The sequence below is a fragment of the Adiantum capillus-veneris genome, chromosome 11 (assembly GCF_014529385.1).
Source record: "Adiantum capillus-veneris isolate H3 chromosome 11, ASM1452938v2, whole genome shotgun sequence".
NCBI lineage: Eukaryota > Viridiplantae > Streptophyta > Polypodiopsida > Polypodiales > Pteridaceae > Adiantum > Adiantum capillus-veneris.
The window spans coordinates 162,235,356-162,255,089 of record NC_140941.1 but is presented as its reverse complement, the minus strand read 5'-3'; the positions used below and the strand labels follow the sequence as shown (position 1 = coordinate 162,255,089).

The following is a 19,734-nucleotide window of genomic DNA, read 5'->3' as shown; positions in this document are numbered from 1 at the left end:
ATTGTTTGCCGAGTGCATTTTGAAACGCTGATCCTTTTGATGCCACACCCCACAAGACACTCATCTCTAATTCAGTAGCTATTTCATAGCTGCTTCCTTTCTTTTCAACCTTTGAGCTCATACGAACTATTCAAGCCACCAATGCCCCTCAGTGAGTTGTTGCCGTGTTTAATGATTTTAATCCTCTCCTTCCCTACCAAGGACGTGTTTGTGCTCCTTTTCTTGAAAAAGAAACCTTTGTGCACTAGTTGAAAATAACTATGAGTATGCATTTGCTGCATTGTAATTGAACAAGTCAAGCAAAGGTTGTAGTTAGCGTAACAGATCCTTCATGTCCTTCATTCATGCTAGGTCCTAATACTACAAAAAAATTGTGCCTTTATAAAACGTAGACCGCTGACCTCTTGAGTGAGAAGGTATCTCGTCCCAGTGTGCAAGGCCAAATGACAAACTACAATAAAAAGCATGAAACTACTTAAACTTTTCATCACCCAGGACATAAAGAAATAGCACAAACTATAGACCCTGTAGCGCAAGACATACACATAAGTGCCATATAGAAGTACGGTGGAGAGTTGGCACCATCTCTCTAAAAAATGGAAGGTGTGCCTAGCTTCATAGTCTAGTATGTAGTCCAAGAAAATATATACACATGAAAATTTGGATGCTAATTATTAATAATGGACCTTTATGAGTTATTGGTTTCAAAATTTGTCGTCGCTTTGGAAAGGTTGTCATTGCCCGATTTCGAAATCACGTCATGAATGTAGTGAATGTTTGCCCCGGCACACAATGCAAGAGGTCAAGATTAAAATAAACACAAATAAGTAATATTAACTATAAATATAAGATCATTATTAAACATAGTACTTATTCCTTAGTCACCACATTGGTCACTCTATGGGGAAGATCAATTTGAAATACAAGTTGTGTTAGAAAGATGTAGAGAAGTGAGACACCCGTCTTATAGACATTGCCTGTTGTCGTGGGCCCAAAAGCATGAATCACTGATTTCTTTGTGGCCGCTATTAGCCTTGTTAATCATACCATCTGCCAAAATTGTTGCAAAATCTGCCAAGCTCCAAGACCCGCAATGTTTGGTTCGAGAAATGTCAAAGGTAGGGCCAGTAAGGCAGTATGCTAGTGTGATATTAGATCTATTGAATCTCCAGTCTCATGGATGCGGCCTTCTTTAGGAATTATCACCTAGAATCCTCGATCGTGTTTGCGCCCTCACACATTCTAGTGCCCTGACACTTGGGAGTTATGGAGCCCAAGGGCCCCAATGTCAATTCTTTTGCTTCCTTGCCTGCCGTGGTGTCTAACTCATCATCCTATTTTTCTTTGTCGTCCACATCATGCATGTTGATGGCACCATTTCACGGAGCAGATTTTCATGTCATTCTCATTGGAGCCTCAATTAGTACACAGCCTGCCTCTGTTGAAAAAAATTCATCGCTAGGCAGCTTATTCGTTTCCAATTAGTTGCCAGCTAGACGCCCATGCTACGATTTTGCAACAGGCAACAACCATTGCAAGGATAATTGCCAACCAGCATAGTGACGAATTGCTCTAGACACTTCATGGAACAGAAGTACTCTCTTTGGTAGACACAAGATGAGAGGCACCGGTATCCCACAGCCACAAGTTCATCGATTCATATTTCGTCAGCCGAGCGACACAATTCCCGATAGCCATGGATAGCTCAACTCTCCTTCAACCGTGTGGATTGAGTAATATCCTTGTTTGTTTGTTTGTTTTTTTGAGTGTGTGTGTGTGTGTGGGGTTGGGGGGGGGGGGGGGGGTGGGTGGGGGGTTTGCCATTCTTGTTCTTTGCCTTGTGTTCACCAAATATCCTTCTGATGGCATGTTTAAAACTCACGAGTCCCATGCTTTTGCAAATCTCTAACAAAATCTGGGTTGCGTATTTACTCGTATCAACCCAGTCCAGTCATGCTTGCTCCAAAGCCCGAAGCAGCAATTTTCACCCTCAGAGATTCGACAACATGCACATCCTCTTCCATGCCAGCAGCTGCATAAATATTTTCCATTAAGATATATGGTCCAATTTTACCTCCATCCAGTTGCACTGCATGGTCGAAAGCAATTCTCCCAAGCTTCACATTTCCCCATTCTCGACAAGCACTTAGAAGAGCAGACCAAACTGGTGGATAATCTGAAAATGGCATCTTCTCAATCACACTCAATGTCTTGTCAAAATGCCTTGCACGACCAAAAAGATCAACCATGCAAGTCTGGTGCTCTTTGTCTGGCGTGATGCCGTACTTTTTGATCATAGTCTCAAAATACATCTGGCCCTCATCCACTAGACCTGAATGACTACATGCATTGAGCACATTAATAAAAGTGATAGCATTAGGACAGGTACCCTCCTCTTGCATCTCATGAAAACAAAACAAAGCCTCCTGAGCCAGCCCTTGTTGGGCACATGCTCCAATCAGTGTGTTCCAAGAGACAATGTCTGGAGACAGGCCCTCAATTTGCATTCGTTCAAAGCAGTTGAGAACTTCAACCCCCTGCCCTTGTTGGGCATAACCTGAAATCAGAGCATTCCAGGTGGCTAAATCCCAAACAATGAGGTCATCAAAAGCTTTTTGTGCTTTCGTGAGGGTACCACACTTAGCATACATTTCGACCAAAGCAGTGCCGAGCATGAGATCTCCTTCAAGCAGCCCCTGATGAACAATCTCATCATGAATTTGTTCGCCCATCTCAGATTCCAGAATAATTCCACAGGCCCTCAAGATGCCAGCATAGGTGACTGCATTTGGAGAAAGTCCCTCCCTTTGCATCTGTCGAAAACATCCAAGGGCTTCCTCCCCTTGCCCTTGTCGAGCATATCCTGCAATCATTGCAGACCAAGAGATTACATCCCGGACAGGAAGCTTTTCAAGTACTCTTTCTGCGACTGTGAGTTCACCACATTTAACATACATGTCAATAAGAGCATTGCCAAGAATGATGTCTTTTTCCAATAACCCCTGATTAACAACCTCATCATGAATTTCCTTACCCCTACCAATGTCTTGTGTGATGCCGCAAGCCTTCAAGATGCATGCATAGGTAAATGCATTTGGAGTAACCCCCTCACTTAGCATCCGTCGAAAACATTTCATTGTCTCTTCGCTCTGCTCATGTTGGATAAATCCCGTAATCAATGTGGACCATGTGACTACATTTCGAAGAGGAAGGTCAAAGAGAACTTCTTGTGCTTTTCTAAGAGCACCACATTTGATGTACATGTCAACAACCGCATTACCAAGCACTACGTCATGTTCCAGCAGGCCTATACTGCTGATTTCGTCATGAACGTTTCTGCCCATTTCATAGTCTCTTGTGATGGCACAAGCCTTTAGGATGCAAGCATAGGTGAAGGCGTCTGGCGAAAGGCCCTCACTTCGCATCTGCTCATAGCATAATAGAGCTTCCTCACCTTGCGATTGTTGGGCATATCCTGCAATCAACGCATTCCAAGAGACCACGTCATGGACAGACATCTCGTCCAACACTTCTATTGCTTTTGCAAGTGCTCCACACTTGGCATACATACTGATCAGCGTGTTTCCTAAGGGAGTGCTCTTATCAAGCAAACCACGATTGCGAATATCAGCATGTAATGTACTGCCTTGGAACAAATCCTTCTTCTTGGCACAGGATTTGAGCGAGGAAATCAAAGAAAGAACCACAGCTTTCAAGTCTTTGTCACTCTGGTCCCTCTTTCCCGCAGGCAAATTTCCACAATACATCCTTTTCTGTGTACCTCTCCGCCAAGGCATGAGGCGTCTTTTGGAAAATTCTGCCGGAGCTGCTCTGGGAGAACAAGAGGTCTCGGCCACCACAAACGAAGCGATAGGAAGCCAAACCAAAGAGGCGTACCTTGGTCGTACAATCACTCTCCTTCCATAGCCAGGAATAGGTCTGGCGTTGGCCCACCATTCTCGGTAAGAAGCTTCCACCGTCTGTGTGTGCGTGTCTGCGTGTGCGCGAGCCAGGCGCGGAAAAGAATAAGAACGAGAAGGTTTTTGAAGTCCCTTCTATAGGCAGTGTTGGCCTTTCGTGCATTTTTTTTAAGGACAAAAAATTGAAAATTTTAGGGATTTTACTGGTTTTTACACTAAAATACTGTGACCCTCCAAACTAGCAGGAAAAACTGGGAGATTTCCAATGCTCTCCATTTTTCATTGGTTGCTAAAAACGTTTTTAGTGAATGCTAGTCCCTTGAAAGAGGACGAGAGAGAGAGAGAGAGAGAGAGAGAGAGAGAGAGAGAGAGAGAGAGAGAAATGAAATGAAATGTTATATTAACGTCTTCAAAAGGCCAAAATGACCTATGAGACCAAAAAGTTACAATTGGTGAATCTGATACCACGTTTGAGTACGGAAATTACAAAGTTACAAAGAACTAACACTAAACACTAAAACACCAAGGAGAAAGGAAATAGGTGGGCGGGGGGGGGGTTGTGGGTTCATATAAAATCTCTCATCGGTCGCTGTCGGATCACATCGACCTCCTCCATGGTCAGTACTCTAGTTGGGCCTCTTTCACGTCGAGCTAGAGTGATCTGTATCTTCTATTGCAGCCTTCGTCTGTAGTGGGAGACCCCCCGAGGTCGTGGATGTCTGGATCTGCCAAGCTTAGTGGCTCGATCAAGCAGTGTACCTCTAGTATGAGTAGGCTCTGAGATCTGTTGTAATGATTGCGTCGTTGGCTCTCCTCTAGCTGGTGTAAAGAAACCTGTGATTCGTCTCTAAGACTGTCTTTCCTGTGATGTCCTCAGCAAGCTCTTCCTAAGTCTACGCAGCTCTAGCAGGAACAATCCGAGACACCTCTGATCCTTGTATCTCATGACTCTAGAAAAAGGTCCGAACCCTTCTCTAAACAGGCATTGGAAGCGGCCGTGTATCTCATAGTATGTCGGGCAGTGACATGTGTAGTGCAACTCTGTCTCTAGCTCTAAGTTACATAGGTGACATATCCTGGCTTCTGCCGACACCCCTCAAAATCGGCCAGTCTCGGTCTGGAGTTGATGTGAGGATGTGCATATCTGCCCAATAGCGCATCTTATCCCATGAGATAAGTGTCTATCCATGTATGCAGGCCTGGTCACATGAGTTGGAGAAGATGCTCTCTCCAGAAGGCCATCTTCGTGCTAACTCATGTGCCGGATTTATCCATGTGCTCCTGGTATTTAGCTGAATCAGATCCTGACGTATGAGTCTGGTGATCTCTGTTCGTGTGAGAGACAGGGAGGGTGCATCCAGGGAGTATTGAAGCGGAGGTAATCTATCCATGTTGAGACCATGTGACTGAAACCATGCTATCATCTATCCATACCAACATGCTGTATCGCCTTGTATAGCTAGTTGTCGAGATGACCCCAGGGCAAGCCGAGTGTATCTGTTCCTGGGGAGATCCCATAGACCGTGCATAAAGGAAACTAATCTCGTCAATGCCTCCACCATGAGGGGGGGCGGGGGGGTCCTAGATCGGCTCCGATAATCTCATGTGGTACTGAGGCCTTAGCCCGAATCATCTAAGCGATCATAGAGACCAGAGGCCTCTCCATACATCTCCATCCATCTGTGTTGCCAGATCTCCCATGGTGGTCTACTGAGGGTCCCCATACTTGAACTCCATAGAGCATAGCTAGAGTCACTAGAGTGTCAAAAAGCCAAAGCTTTGTTCGCGGTTCCTGAAATCGAAGCTGCGAACACATCCCTCTCCAATCCTCCCAAAGCTGCATATGCTCTCGTCATTCTAGTCTCTGATCCGCTCCTTAGTGAAAACACCGGTCCACCGAAGACTACCCCAAGATAAGTATATGCATATGTGTACTCCACAGTCTCTTGGCCATACATAAATGTGGGTGCCGACCTCTTGGCCCATTGTGGTGTGGTGTTGAACACCATAACCTTGGTTTTCCCCAGATTGACAGACAATCCACTGTCATGAGCAAATGTATGCAGAGCATCCAAATGACGTTGCATCCCCTTTGGAGAGTCAGAAATCAGCACAAAATCATCAGCATATAGTAACAACAGAATCCATGTCCCTGCTAGATGAGCCCCCCTATCCCTCTGACGCTCTACATAGTCCGAAAACTCATCCACATACATCTCAAAAAGAGTCGGGGATAGGGGGCATCCCTGCTTTACTCCAATAGTGGAGTGGACTATGTCAGACATTCCCTTAGTGTTGCGTACCCGCCCCATCACTGTCATATATAGAGCCAGAATACCCCATATCAGCTCTGTAGGCACACCCATGTCATGTAGTCTGTGTATAAGTCTGGCTCTCGGCACTGTGTCAAAAGCTTTGTGGAAATCCACAAAGCTACGATAGATCCTCTTGCCATGGTGTCTACCCTCCTCAATAATAGCTTTGAGTGTCAAAATCTGGTCAAGAGTGGAGAAACCTCTCCTGAAACCTACTTGCCCTGGTGCTCTTATGCCCTCTCGCTCTGCCCATCTACTCAGCTCCTGCTCAAGAACGGATGTATACAACCTAGCTAATGTGTGACCGACCATGATGGTGCGATAATTCTTGGGAATCATGGAATCTCCTTACTTGAAAATAGGCACAATCATAGACATACTCCAAGTCTCCGGGAATCCTTCGTACATGGCTCGATTAAACATCATAGCCAGGAGCTCTGCAAGCATATCTCTAGCATGGATGAAGTGCTCTACTACCAGACCATCATGATCATGTGCTCTCCTTGTCTTCATCCTGTCAATGGCAAGTCTCCGGGCATGTCTCTAGTGGGTATGGCAGAGGTGGTTGCCCTAATGCTGTGTAGAGAGATGTGGCATATTTCCCCCATGTCTTAGTGGAGGTGACCGTTGGTGGTGGTGAATGCTTGTGGAATAGCCTCCATGCTTCGCCTGAGTCCTGACTTATAAATAGCTGATATAGATCCCGCTCTAGCTAAGATAGATAGGCCCTTTTCTTTCGTCGCACTAGGCGGCGAAAGATAATCCGTGACTAACATTTAATGGTCTAGTAACTTGTGTGTAGTGGAAAATAACATGAACATAGTAAGCATTTCATTATAATAGATTCCTAATGAGAATAACAAGAGTGCTTGGGTGGAGAGAGCAACAAAAAGTATATCACCTAGTTAGATAGCATGAACAATACTTCAAAAGAGAGAGAAATTAAGCAATTGACAACAGTTTAGGACCGGATTTGCATGGAGCCGGTCCCCCCTCCAAAAGGCTTTGTATTATGGTTTTTCCCATCAAGAGAGACATTTTACAATACAATTCTTTGTGTTGCTTTAATACTAGCTAGTGTAATGAAGATGGAAACTTCAAGCACTAAGCAAAACACTTATCAAACACAACATCAATTCCCTCACGGTCTCAGACCCAAGACCTCACACACCTTCAAAGATGGTGAGAGCTAGCGGGGTATGAGAGTAGATTGAGAGGAAGAAGAAGTAGTCTTACGAGAAAGATGTACATCTCCTCACATAATCACTCATATTAGCATAGCTTAGCTTAGTAACTAGCATGGTAGAGGAGATGAGCATGCATTGAAGCTTGGCTCTTGGTTGGATTTGCATCACAAAGCCAAGAGTTGCTGGTGTAGGCCTCCCTTCTCACAAGCTTGGAGTAGGTGATAAGCTTTCCATTAAAGCTTGAGAAGAGAGAGAGAGAGAGTCTTCTTACTCTACACATGAGCTTGTGTGAGTGTGTGTGGATAATTTCCTTTGAAAAATCAGCCCCCTCTCTCTCTTGGTTGACCCCTCTTGCTATTTGCTCTTGCTAGCACCTCATTGGACCTCTCCCAGCCTAGCCAATGGAAGTTAAGTAGCATAAGTGATAGTCTTCTGACATGTGTCCCCCTTTCCCCTTTTGTGAGAGCTTTAGGTAATTAATTAATTCAACTAAACTCTCATTGGACCCCTTTGCCTCCTGGCCAATAGAAATCAAGCAAGCCATTGGGCTGCTGAATGCTCATTGGTCCCCTTGGGAGACTGTCCAATAGTCTTCTAGAGAGCTTAATTCCTATTGGTTCTTTTATTAAGTGTTTTTAAATTAATTAAACTATATTTACTCTAGCCTAATTCTCATTGGTCCACATCTATGGCCATCCAATAGGATTTAAGTACAACACCTTGTGGGCATCTGACCTAGGGAGTTGACATGTGTCCCTCATTCCCTTTGTGTAAAGGGAGCTTGTGTGTGTGTGTGTGTGTGAGTTTCTCTCTCATCCCCTACTTCTTGGGCTCGCCCCCTCCTATGTAGGGACTTGTGAAGACTATTTTACACACACAAAGCATCCAATTTTTATCAGCTTTGACCATTAGACACAACCTTTGAATTTTGAAACCTTAGCATTTTGGAAGTCTTAATGGGCTGAACCTTAGGGTCTTTTAAGCCCATTGTTGCACATTGCTCTTGTGCAAATGCCCCCCCCCCCCCTTTTGGATCCCTATTTTCCCTCCTTTGGATCCCTATTGTGGCCGGTGTAGGAGTGTGCAGTTCTCCAGGGTTGACCGGGAAAGCACCGGGCCTCTGGCTTTAGACAAGAGCTAAGCAAGCGTTAAAACTAGGATAACAGAGAGCAGTTAAATGTAATTAATGGGTTAATACACATAATACTAAACATTCAAGAGAGGACAGAGAGAGAGAAGACTGCAAATAAGAACAATATTTATTGATATGATGAAGAAACAAAGCTTCCAAACTGAAGAGTTGTGGTACAACAAATATATTGTAAGAATTCTAACTGCTCTTTTACAATCCAGTTGCATACACTCGTTTGGTATGCTTTCCGAATTGCAACCCTCGCCTCAGAATTCTTCCCCAAGCTGTCCCACCATTCCGCTTCCTTGTGCTCTGGCTTCTCCAATTTATCCTAAGTAGAACAACTCCCTACTACTCCAGTAGGTTCCCCCAAAAGCTCTCCCCAAAAATGCTTGAAAACTGACCCCTCCCAAAAGAACTTACCGAGCCTAAAAGAACCAACCGAACCCATGTTTAGTGCAAAATAAGAGGTCTAAGTCTTCCAAAAAGGGAAAAAAATGGAGCTCTCTTGCTCGTGCACTTCTATTGGAGACCCTTTTGGAATTCTTTGCATTGCTTGCACTTGGCACATTGCATTTTTGGCATGAATGCATGGATACTTCTCTGTTTGTTCTTGTCCACCGGCTTGGCCGCCCACTTCCTCCTTGCACACTCGCCCTTTGACCAGCCTTGCCCCTTTGCTTTGCCCTTGCCTCTAGCTTGCCCAACCCACTTTACCCTCCCTCCCTCCCTCCCTCTCTCTCTCTCTCTCTCTCTCTCTCTCTCTCTCTCTCTCTCTCTCTCTCTCTCTCTCTCTCTCTCTCTCTCTCTCTCTCTCTCTCTCTCTCTCTCTCTCTCTCTCTCTCTCTGGCACCGCCGCGAGACCCCTTGTATAGGCCCTTGTAATTTCCCTTTAGGCCACCTTGGTTCCCTCTCTCTCACTCACCTGCCTGTTGTGGGACCCCTCCCCTACCCGGAATTAGCGACATCGCTATTGGGGGGGGGGGGGGGGGGGGGGGGGGGGGGGGGGGGGGGCTTTGTCTTCAAAAAAGGGTGGGCGCGCGGGGCAGCGCTCTGAGCCATGCCATGACATCACTGATGGCCACCGCCACACGCTGCCGTCTGTTTCCGGGAGCACAACTGGACACCACGCACCGCCTACGGGCGCCCAAAACCATCGGCAACAGCCACCAGAGCACCGCCGATTGGCTCACTCCATGGGTAGGAGCTCCAAGCTCTCCCTCCCATTCAACTCATGCCAGTAATGGCGCCATTCCTAGCTTTATATCCTCCAAAATCTGTCCCGTGCTCCCAATGTGGGATATGTGGAAGCCACGTGGCACTGATCTATATCTTGCCCTCAAAACCCCCATCAATTCCATCCAACACACCCTCAAGGCATTAAAACTTCATCACTCCTTCACAGTCCTCCAACTTCTTGCCTACGAGTCTGATGGCCAAGCCGTCAAGCCCGACTAAAATACCTTTATTTGATCTTCGATCCTCCAAAGACTAGCGGCATTTTGACTCCATCATGCACGCTAATCGCAGTCGCCAAAATACGAGGAAACCATCTGCAATCATCCCTTGAACAACTATAGCAAAATTTGATCGTCCATATCTTGCTTACTGGAGATTTAATGACTGAGCTGTCTGTTTGTGATGATTCCTTACATCACTTTCTACCTTCTTGAGCTCGAGCAAGCCCAGAAAACACCAGATGACACAACTTTCCAAGCAGTCAAAACTGGCCTGAACCTGGCCCCTGGCAAACCTTCAACTGGCCATATCTGGCAATCCGTAGCCCTGATATGCAATTTGAAAATACGGGTAGGTTCCATAAATTGAGCACTATGCGCCTATACCCTGACATCCACTTGGGCCACCTGTCCCCAGCTGCCCTGCCTGGCAAGAATTTGCAACACACTAAACCTTCAAACTCCAATAACTTGGTCTCCGTAGCTCGGTTTGATGAGCCGTCTGGACCTGCTCCCTCAGAACTTCAAGCTCTACATTTTTTAAGCAAAAAACCAGCCCTTCTTTCCTTCTTCATGTGTCAGACCAGTTGGTTCACTTTGCAGCACTTTTGGTCTATAAAAACCACATAATGCATACATTCCAATCATCTCCTGATATCATGGCAGAATTTGGCCCAAATCAGCAGTTTGGCAAAAACCTTGAAAATGCAGGGAGATCCTCGTCTTTCACCCCATGCCTGCAAAGCGGCACGACATCGGTCTACCAGCTTAACCAATATTCTAGATTTTTCTCCTTTAGCACTTCCCCATATTAAATGAACAGTTTAACATGAGAAAATCATTTAGGAGAATTATATATTAGTTATTATGGCATTACCTCTCCCTTGAAATCATAGTTGTCCTCAACTATGGGGTAGAGAAGATAAAGCATATTCATTAGTCCTTTTCCTAGCAGGTAGAGGATCCCTATGTTACCCTACGTCATCGTTCCAAAATGGATGACTAGTCCATTTGGCGCTTGAGAGACTAAGCTGCCGCAAGCATGTCTACACATTAGTCCTATCAGTCTTCCATAGTAGAGTGGCAAGCTCTACTTGGTGTTTGGAAGACGTCGTCTCTGCAAACTTGATCTAAGCAATCATAGTACTTCATTTTTGTGCGAAAAAGAGAGTCTTATAAGACAAAAACTTTGTTCATTTTAAAAATTTGTACATTTGCTTACTATAGGGAAGTATTGTAAGCATTGACAAGGTTTAGGTTATCCTTTAATTGTATGCCTTGCATCCATCTAGCATCTTCAAAAGGATAATTCTTGAACTTAATAAGATATCGCCGGATAGTCTTACCGCCTCTTAGTACCTTGTCTTCATGTCGAAGAATGGACTCGGGCTGCAACACCTCTTCTTGGTCCTTGATCTCCGGTGGGTCTTCAATAGTTGGTTCTTGAGGTGGCTCTCCTTTGTAAGGCTTTAGTAGGCTCACATGGAAAGCATTATGTATGAGCCAATGGCTGGGAAACTTGAGTTGATAGGCCATGTCATTGATTGGCCTAAAAATCTGGAAGGGACCATAGTACCTTTTTGCTAACTTAGCATAGTACTTTTGGTGTCCCGTAGGATTCTTTCCCGTCGTGTGCCTTAATCGAGCCTTGGGAAATTTTAATAAGACCCAATCATTTTCTTTAAAGGCTTGTGCTCTTCTGTGCTTGTCAGCAGTAGCCTTTTTCCTTTGTTGTGAGATAGAGATAACATCCTTAATCTTTTGGAAAGATTCTTGCAGGTCTCGACTACACTCATCTGCAGCGAAGATCTTCCCATGTACATTAAGTAGCAAGGGAGTTTTTGATCTTCCCTCAATTACCTCAAAAGGTGCTTTTCTGGTGGAATTATGTACAGTGTTATTGTAAGCATACTCCACTAAGGGTAAGTACTTCTCCCATTGGGATCTTTGATCTACTTTCGTTACATAGGCTTTTACTAGATCAAGAATTGTTAGGTTAGCTATTTCACTTTGGCCATCCATTTGTAAATGATAGGCCGAAGAGAAGTTTAGCCTTGTCCCTAAATTCTCAAAGAGACCCTTCCAAAAATTACTGGTCATTTTAGGATCCCTATCCGACACTATGGATAGTGGCAAGCCATGGTACTTGAAGATTTGTGAAATGAAGAGGGTTGCCATTTGATGGGCTTTGATAGTCTTTTTGATAGATATAAAATGAGCTTGTTTACTGAAGCTGTCTACTATCGTCCATATTCCCGTATTCCCATGGATAGACTTAGGCAATCCAAAGATAAAATCCATGGATATGCTCTCTCATGGTGAATTAGGGATTGGCAAGGGTTGAAGCAATCCAGGTTGCTTCCCTCTATCAAACTTCGCCTTTTGGCATACCACACATTTAGAAACATACTCTTGTATGCTTGCTTTCATGGTAGGCCAATAGAAATATGTTTCAATCCCCTTTAGGGTAGACTGATTCCTTTTATGCCCAAGAGGAGCATGAGATTCATACATTACTTTCTCACGTAGTGAGTTAGTAACGCATAGTCTATTGCCATAGAGAAGATAACCATCTTGTAAGGTAAATGGTTCCTCTTTCTTCCCTAATGCAGGGTTGAAATCAAACCTCTAAAATCGGGATCAATAGCATGCTCATGTATCATAGAAGATAGATCATTGCAAGTTGCTATGGAAACCGCATTCACTCTCGGTTGTCTTGAGAGCGCATCAGCTACTTGATTATGCTTGCCAGCAATGTGAGCAATATGAAAATGAAATTGTGAAAGAAAGTTGCCCACCTCATTTGTTTGTCCGGAGAGCTTGGTCTGCGTCATGAAGTACTTAAGACTTTGGTGATCCGTTCGCAGAATGAAAGGAGTCCCCAATAAATAGTGCTTCCATGAATCTAAGGCATGTAGAACTGCAAGGAGTTCCTTTTCATATATGCCTAGAGCTTGCTCAACAGGGTCGAGCCTTCGACTTTCATAGCCTATGGCGTGCCCTTCTTCGAGCAAAACAGCTCCAAGGCAATCACCACTAGCATCACATTGGACCTCAAATGGCTTTGAGAGATCCGGTAGTGTAAGCACAGATTGAGAGATAAGCTTTTCAAAAGCATTGTTCTCCTTGGCAAACCATGTGTACCTAACATTTTTCTTGGTTAGATCATGTAATGGTCCTACTATTAGTGAGAATTTTCTATGAAGTGTCTATAGTATGCACACATACCTGTAAAGCTTCTTAGTTCATGAAGTTCCTTGGTTTAGGCCATCCTTTTATTACTTCTAACTTTGATGGATCCATTTGGATGCCATCTTGAGAGATATTGTGACCTAAATACTGAATCTCTTGTAAGAAAAATTCACTTTTCTTTTGATTAACATAAAGTTTATTCTCTCCTAAAACTTGAATATTACCTGGAGTGTTGCTTGTGTTCATCTAATGAATTAGAGTAGATGATGATATCATCAAAGAACACTCCAGTAAAGGTTCGATGAGGCCTGAATAGCTTCTCCATCAAGCGGTTGAATGTGGCTGGTGCATTAGTCAAGCCAAAAGGCATGACTATATATTCGTAAAGACCAACGTAGTGTGAAATTGTGGTCTTTGCAATGTCTTGATCAACTATCCTTATTTGATGATAGCCACTTTTTAGGTCAATCCTACTGAAGTAGGTGGACCCTTGTAGCTTATCAAATAGGTCTTCTACCCGTGGAACGGGAAACCTATTTTTGATAGTGATCCTATTTAGTGCTCTATAGTCAACACACATACGATATGTGCCATCTTTCTTTTGCACTAGTAGCACAAGAGAACAAAATGGAGATGAGCTATGCCTAACCATGCCCTTCTCAACTAACTCATGCACTTGCCGCATAATCTCCTCTTGTTGATCTTGAGAAAATCTATAAGGAGGTTTGTTAGGCGGTGAACTTCCTGGAAGAAGTTCAATTGCATGGTCATCGTTGCCTCGTTTAGGAGGTAGCTCACAAGGGATGTCGTCAATAGAGACATCTTGAAACCCTTTGAGAAAATTGGATAACTCTAATTCCTTTTGATTGTGTATCTTTTCTTCTGCTAAAACATTAGGTTCATTTTTAGAGTCTTTAACAAAAATCATGTACACAAAGATAGAGCTCTTTATTGACTTATTGAAAGCTTGCGTATGTACAATGGGTATGGTTTTACCCATTTCCTTAGCATCTATGTACATATCTTTTTCCCTGAACCTAAAGGAGATTCTCCTTTCAGGGAATTTAACATTGGCAGCCATGCAATCAAACCATGGTGCCCCTAGGATTACATCCTCATGCTTGAGAGGAGAGATAAAGAAGTCCTCTTTGTCCACATGCTTTGGACATGGAGCCTCAATTTCCCGATTAAGGGAGTGTCTGAAGCTTCTTGCCCCTTGAAAGCACCGTCTGCGGGTAGGACATCTCCCATCTAGTAAGCTTGTATGCCTAGCTTGGTGGCCAACTCTGTGGATATGAAATTGTGAGCAAGCATGGCATAGAGAAGATCCTTTGCGGTGAGTTTCCTCCTCTTGGATTTTGACCAAGTAGCTCTAGGAGGCTCATGGCGGGCATTCTTTTGGGGACAAGCGTGGTACGTATTCCCTTTCTCCCCGCACTTGAAACAACGGTTATCCTTGCGATAACGCTCAAGCTCTTCAGGAGAGAGTTTATTTTTGCCTTTGTAAACTCCCTTCTCTTTAGCTTGTTGGAGTTGTCCTTAGGAGTTTTTTGGACATTGTCCTTCCCCTTAGGCTCATTGGAACCCTTATTTTTCGTGGGCTTAGAATTTCTTTTAGCCCTCATTTGGAAATTGATTCGCGAAGCCACCATAGTATGGTGTATAACCGCCGATATGTTGCGTGGCCTTTGGGCGTTGACATACTCCGCCATTTCTTCAGTTAAGCTCGCACAAAATTGCTGCTTTTGCTCTCCAAAATCCAATTTCTTGAAGAAAGTGGCTTTGAGTTGTAAGTCCCAAAACTTGTCTATATATCTATGAATGGATTTGTAGGGAGAGAGCTTCAAGCTTCGCCATTCGGTGAGTACTTTGTCTTTGGCATCGGTGGCCAAAAACTACTTTATAATGGAAGCTCTTTTAGTTTTTCATGTTTGTGGAGCTTCACTGTTGGCCCGTAGGCTAGACCACCATTGTCTGGACAACTTTTGAAAGTGCATAGCTACATGGCATAGCTTAGAGGACTCCGTGAAGCCCTCATCTCCAAACGCCGCATCAAATTGTTGGATAAAGGCCAAGACTTTGTCCGTAGCACCAAAGGTGCCATCATAGGTAAGGAAAGAGACACTCTTCCCTCCCTCTTTGAACTTCTTGAGCTTGGATGACCTCTTCCATGCGGCATAGGATTTCCTATGTCCTCATCTTTTTGATGGTTCAAAGGTTGCACCATCACTTTCTTCAGAAGGTGAAGGATTTGAGGAAGATGGAGAAAAGGGTGACCTCTTTCTCGCCTTTTTCTTGCCTTGATCTTCTTTGTCTTCACCATCACTTTCACTTGGCTCTTGGTTGGATTTGCATCACAAAGCCAAGAGTTGTTGGTGTAGGCCTCCCTTCTCACAAAGCTTGGAGTAGGTGATAAGCTTTCCATTAAAGCTTGAGAAGAGAGAGAGAGTCTTCTTACTCTACACATGAGATTGTGTGAGTGTGTGTGGATAATTTCCTTTGAAAACCAGCCCCCTCTCTCTCTCTCTTGGTCGACCCCTCTTGCTATTTGCTCTTGCTAGCACCTCATTGGACCTCTCCCAGCCTAGCCAATGGAAGTTAAGTAGCATAAGTGATAGTCTTCTGACATGTGTCCCCCTTTCCCCTTTTGTGAGAGCTTTAGGTAATTAATTAATTCAACTAAACTCTCATTGGACCCCTTTGCCTCCTGGCCAATAGGAATCAGGCAAGCCATTGGGCTGCTAAATGCTCATTGGTCCCCTTGGGAGGCTGTCCAATAGTCTTCTAGAGAGCTTAATTCCTATTGGTTCTTTTATTAAGTGTTTTTAAATTAATTAAACTAGATTTAATCTAGCCTAATTCTCATTGGTCCACCTGTATGGCCATCCAATAGGATTTGAGCACACCTTGTGGACATCTGGCATAGGGAGCTGACATGTGTCCCTCATTCCCTTTGTGTAAAGGGAGCTTGTGTGTGTGTTTGTCTGTGAGTTTCTCTCTCATCCCCTACTTCTTGGGCTCACCCCCTCCTAACGGTAGGGACTTGTGAAGACTTTTTTACACACACAAAGCATCCAATTTTTATAAGCTTTGACCATTGGACACAACCTTTGAATTTTGGAACCTTAGCATTTTGGAAGTCTTAATGGGCTGAACCTTAGGGTCTTTTAAGCCCATTGTTGCACATTGCTCTTTTGCATATGGCCCCCCCTTTGGATCCATATTTTCCCTCCTTTGGATCCCTATTGTGGCCAGTCTGCCAGCTTAACCAATATTCTAGCTTTTTCTCCCCTGGCACTTCCCCATATTAAATGATCAGTCTAATATGAGAAAATCATTTATGAAAACTAGATATCAGTTATTATGACAGTGACTGTCTATGTGTGGTAATACCCATGAGCACTTCCCGCTGTAATTTGATCCTCGTCTCTGTGCACTCCTCATCATACCAACTGTTCTGGGGCATGCTTCCAGATCATCGCCGTGTAGGCTGGTTTTGGGGGTATGCCTCTGATGCTGCATCATGAAGCGTCTTTGTCAGTATCTGAGTGAGTTCATCTAGTGTCAGTCCCGGCTCCTAGGTGCATAGCTGCCTGTATATCTCATCCATATACACAGAATCCGTCTCCCTCTTGAAGGTATACCAAGTGTGTGTGGGGACCTCTCCTAATGGAGCTGTGTTGAACTGAAACGTCAGGGTGAAAGACACGATAGCATGATCAATTGCTACTCCAATTGGCTTAGTGCCCACCATGAAATCCTGGAAGAATGGAATAGACCTGACTGGGCCATAACATAATCCACTGTGGTGGCACCATGTCGGTATGGAAAGGGAGAGAATTAAGGCCCCGTTCAAATTGCACGCAAAAGAAAGGGAACGCTCCCTACTTGGCGGTCACACATTGGGAAGAAGAATGCAAGGTGTTTTGGACCCACCACAAAAATAGGCAGCCCTCCTCCCCTTAAAAACAATGTTGTTCTAGGCACGCTTGCAACAAAAAAAGCAGGTTCGCGTACAGTCTTTGACGTGCCTCAACAAGGTGAAGCTGCAACCACAAATCTACGTATTAATTCATGGGCTCCGTGAGCTGTGTAAATATGAGAGGAAGGAAGTTTCTCGAGTTGCTCTATGTACAATGTGAATGCACCTTAAGAAGCTCCCCTCTCGACATCATGTCTTAGAGTTGTGTCTCATCGAGCACTTGGAGGGGCTACAATGCTTCAGATACTCATGCCCAATAAGTGCAAGTTACCTCATACAACTGCTGCAAAGTACACACACAACCCCACCTTACGGCTCTATTTAAAGGCATGTTACAGAGATGCGATGATAGCCGGGCGATGATAGGTAGCTGCACCTCGATCCTTTTTTAAGCACTTTTTGGATTGTAGCCTATGAAAAAGTGTATGGACTTGTTGCACAAGTAGCATGCGCTACAAGAAATAGGAAATTTCTACTTCCTTGCAGCAAGGTCTACAAGGCGATGGCCAAGTTGTGCAAGGACTGTAAATTTTTGTGGAACCCTTTTCCACAATGGAACAAAGGCTTCAAAGCTATGTATCCACTAGGTGGGATGGGGCTCTTATTGCCCATAGGTTTTTGGCTTTCTAAAACAAGCCTTAGTGAAGATGAGAGTCAGGCATTCATTTGATATGAAATTTGAAGTGATTGTATGATATTTACTCTGTTGGCCTAAAGCTTTTTCAAACGAGGCCTGCAAATACTCCACGTAGCCTAATAACATCCATCTTTTTGGCCTGCTAAAGGCCTTAGTATCATATGGGTGAAGATCGTTCAAATAGATTCTATTTGTGAGACATGTGTCCTCGAAGTCTTCAAGAGAAAGAAATCTTGTCCCTGTCAAATGCTAATTTCCAAAGTTATATTCATTTTTTTGGTATGCTAAAAAAGGATTGTATTCATAGGAGTGTGATCCCATGATGTGAAGTATTATTGATCCCATGATGTGTTTTTAATATTTTTATTTGTAAAGAGTTCTTTTATTTAAGGACTTCATAAAGATTTCATTAAAATGTCTTATTATTTTTTGGACGACATAGGTAGTCCTTAGTAAAGGGTTCGATTTTGGATGCATCTTTGGACCATTGGATGAAGCTTGCAAATTAGTGCCACATGGCATGATAATGATAATAAACTTTTTTAATTATTTCTTATAGGCCCTTGTGAGACATTTGTGTACCTTTCTTTATAAAGAGGGTCATTGAGCATTATGTCGACCATTATTTTTTATGGAATATATTGTAATCTAAATAGTTCATTGTTATAAAGTTTTTCAAAAAACATGATATTTTATTATGATACCACATGTTTTAAAAATACTAGTCACTTTCTATTTTTCTCTCACAAAGAAGTCTCTTATTATGAAATTCTTCTCAATAGCCTTACGTAAGCCGTAGTGAATTTTCACCTTGTTATGTTTATTAAATCTACCATTTTTATGAGAAAAAACATATACTTTTGTTTAAGTTTTTCAATGTGCCTTTTTATTTATTTTCTTTTTGTTTTATTTTGTTTTTAAATGATAATGTGCAATGTGCACTTTCACCTTATTATTTAAGTGGGGCCCTTCTTAATATATAAACCATTTCTGATTATGTATGTATAATGAATAATATAATATATGTTTTTATTTTATTTTTTTCAGTGTATTTTGTTTTCAAATGATAATGTTCAATGTAAACCTCTTATTTTATTATTTTATTGGGACTTTTTAAACCATTTTTAATTATGTATGGACAGTGAATTTCATCAACAAAAATTCCATGTGATTGTAGGCCCTCATTTAAACTTACTTTCATAAATCTCGCTCCCCCTTAACTTAGGAGGCCTTCGTGCCTCTTCACCTTGTTTCTCTTTTTTTTTGGCCTCTAAAGTCCTTAGTATCCATGTGGATGAAGGTCATTCAAACTTTGTTGCTTGACATGTGTCCCTAAAAAGAGCCTTAAAGAGTCTTGAAGAGAATTGAAAAGAAAGAAACCATGTCCTTTCAAATCATCTTTCCCAAAGCTCCATTCAGTTTTTAATTTTTTTTTTGGAGGGGGATGCAACAAATGATTTGAAGTTTGAATATAATTAACTTTTTAAAACTTTTGATTCTTTTTATGTACCATTAATCATTCTAGAATTCACTAAATTCCACAAAAGCATGGCACGCTACATATAGGCAAGGCCACCCCGTTATGCAAGAAGCTTTTCATTTTCTACAGCCTTCACTTTTGCATTTTAAATGGACTTTTTATTTTTTCCAAATTGTGGAGATCTAATCATTTTAAAAAACACTCGGTACAAAGTCCCAAAAACCCATTCATTTCTTAGATTCGGATTGGATCTCTGAATTCTAAAGGAAAAGAACTCTCCCTTTGCCTTGTCTGCACAGAGCTTCACCACCTCTCTATCTTAACCTCCACCATCGCCTTCACATAGACATATGGTTTCTCTCTATGTTTCCGCAATCATGCTCGTACATATCAATTGTCTCTCTAGCTGTGCCCTTAGGCTGGGCCATGGCT

At 43.1% G+C, this 19,734-nt stretch overlaps 1 protein-coding gene across 1 annotated transcript; it reads right to left on the bottom strand.

The window, feature by feature from the left end:
* Positions 1-828: 828 nt before the first annotated feature.
* LOC147448332 (pentatricopeptide repeat-containing protein At2g13600-like) lies at positions 829-4,041 on the bottom strand. Its single transcript, XM_086524177.1, has one exon. The coding sequence runs from the start codon at positions 3,795-3,797 to the stop codon at positions 1,938-1,940; it is 1,860 nt and encodes a 619-aa protein (XP_086380303.1). The 5' UTR covers positions 3,798-4,041; the 3' UTR covers positions 829-1,937.
* Positions 4,042-19,734: the final 15,693 nt, after the last annotated feature.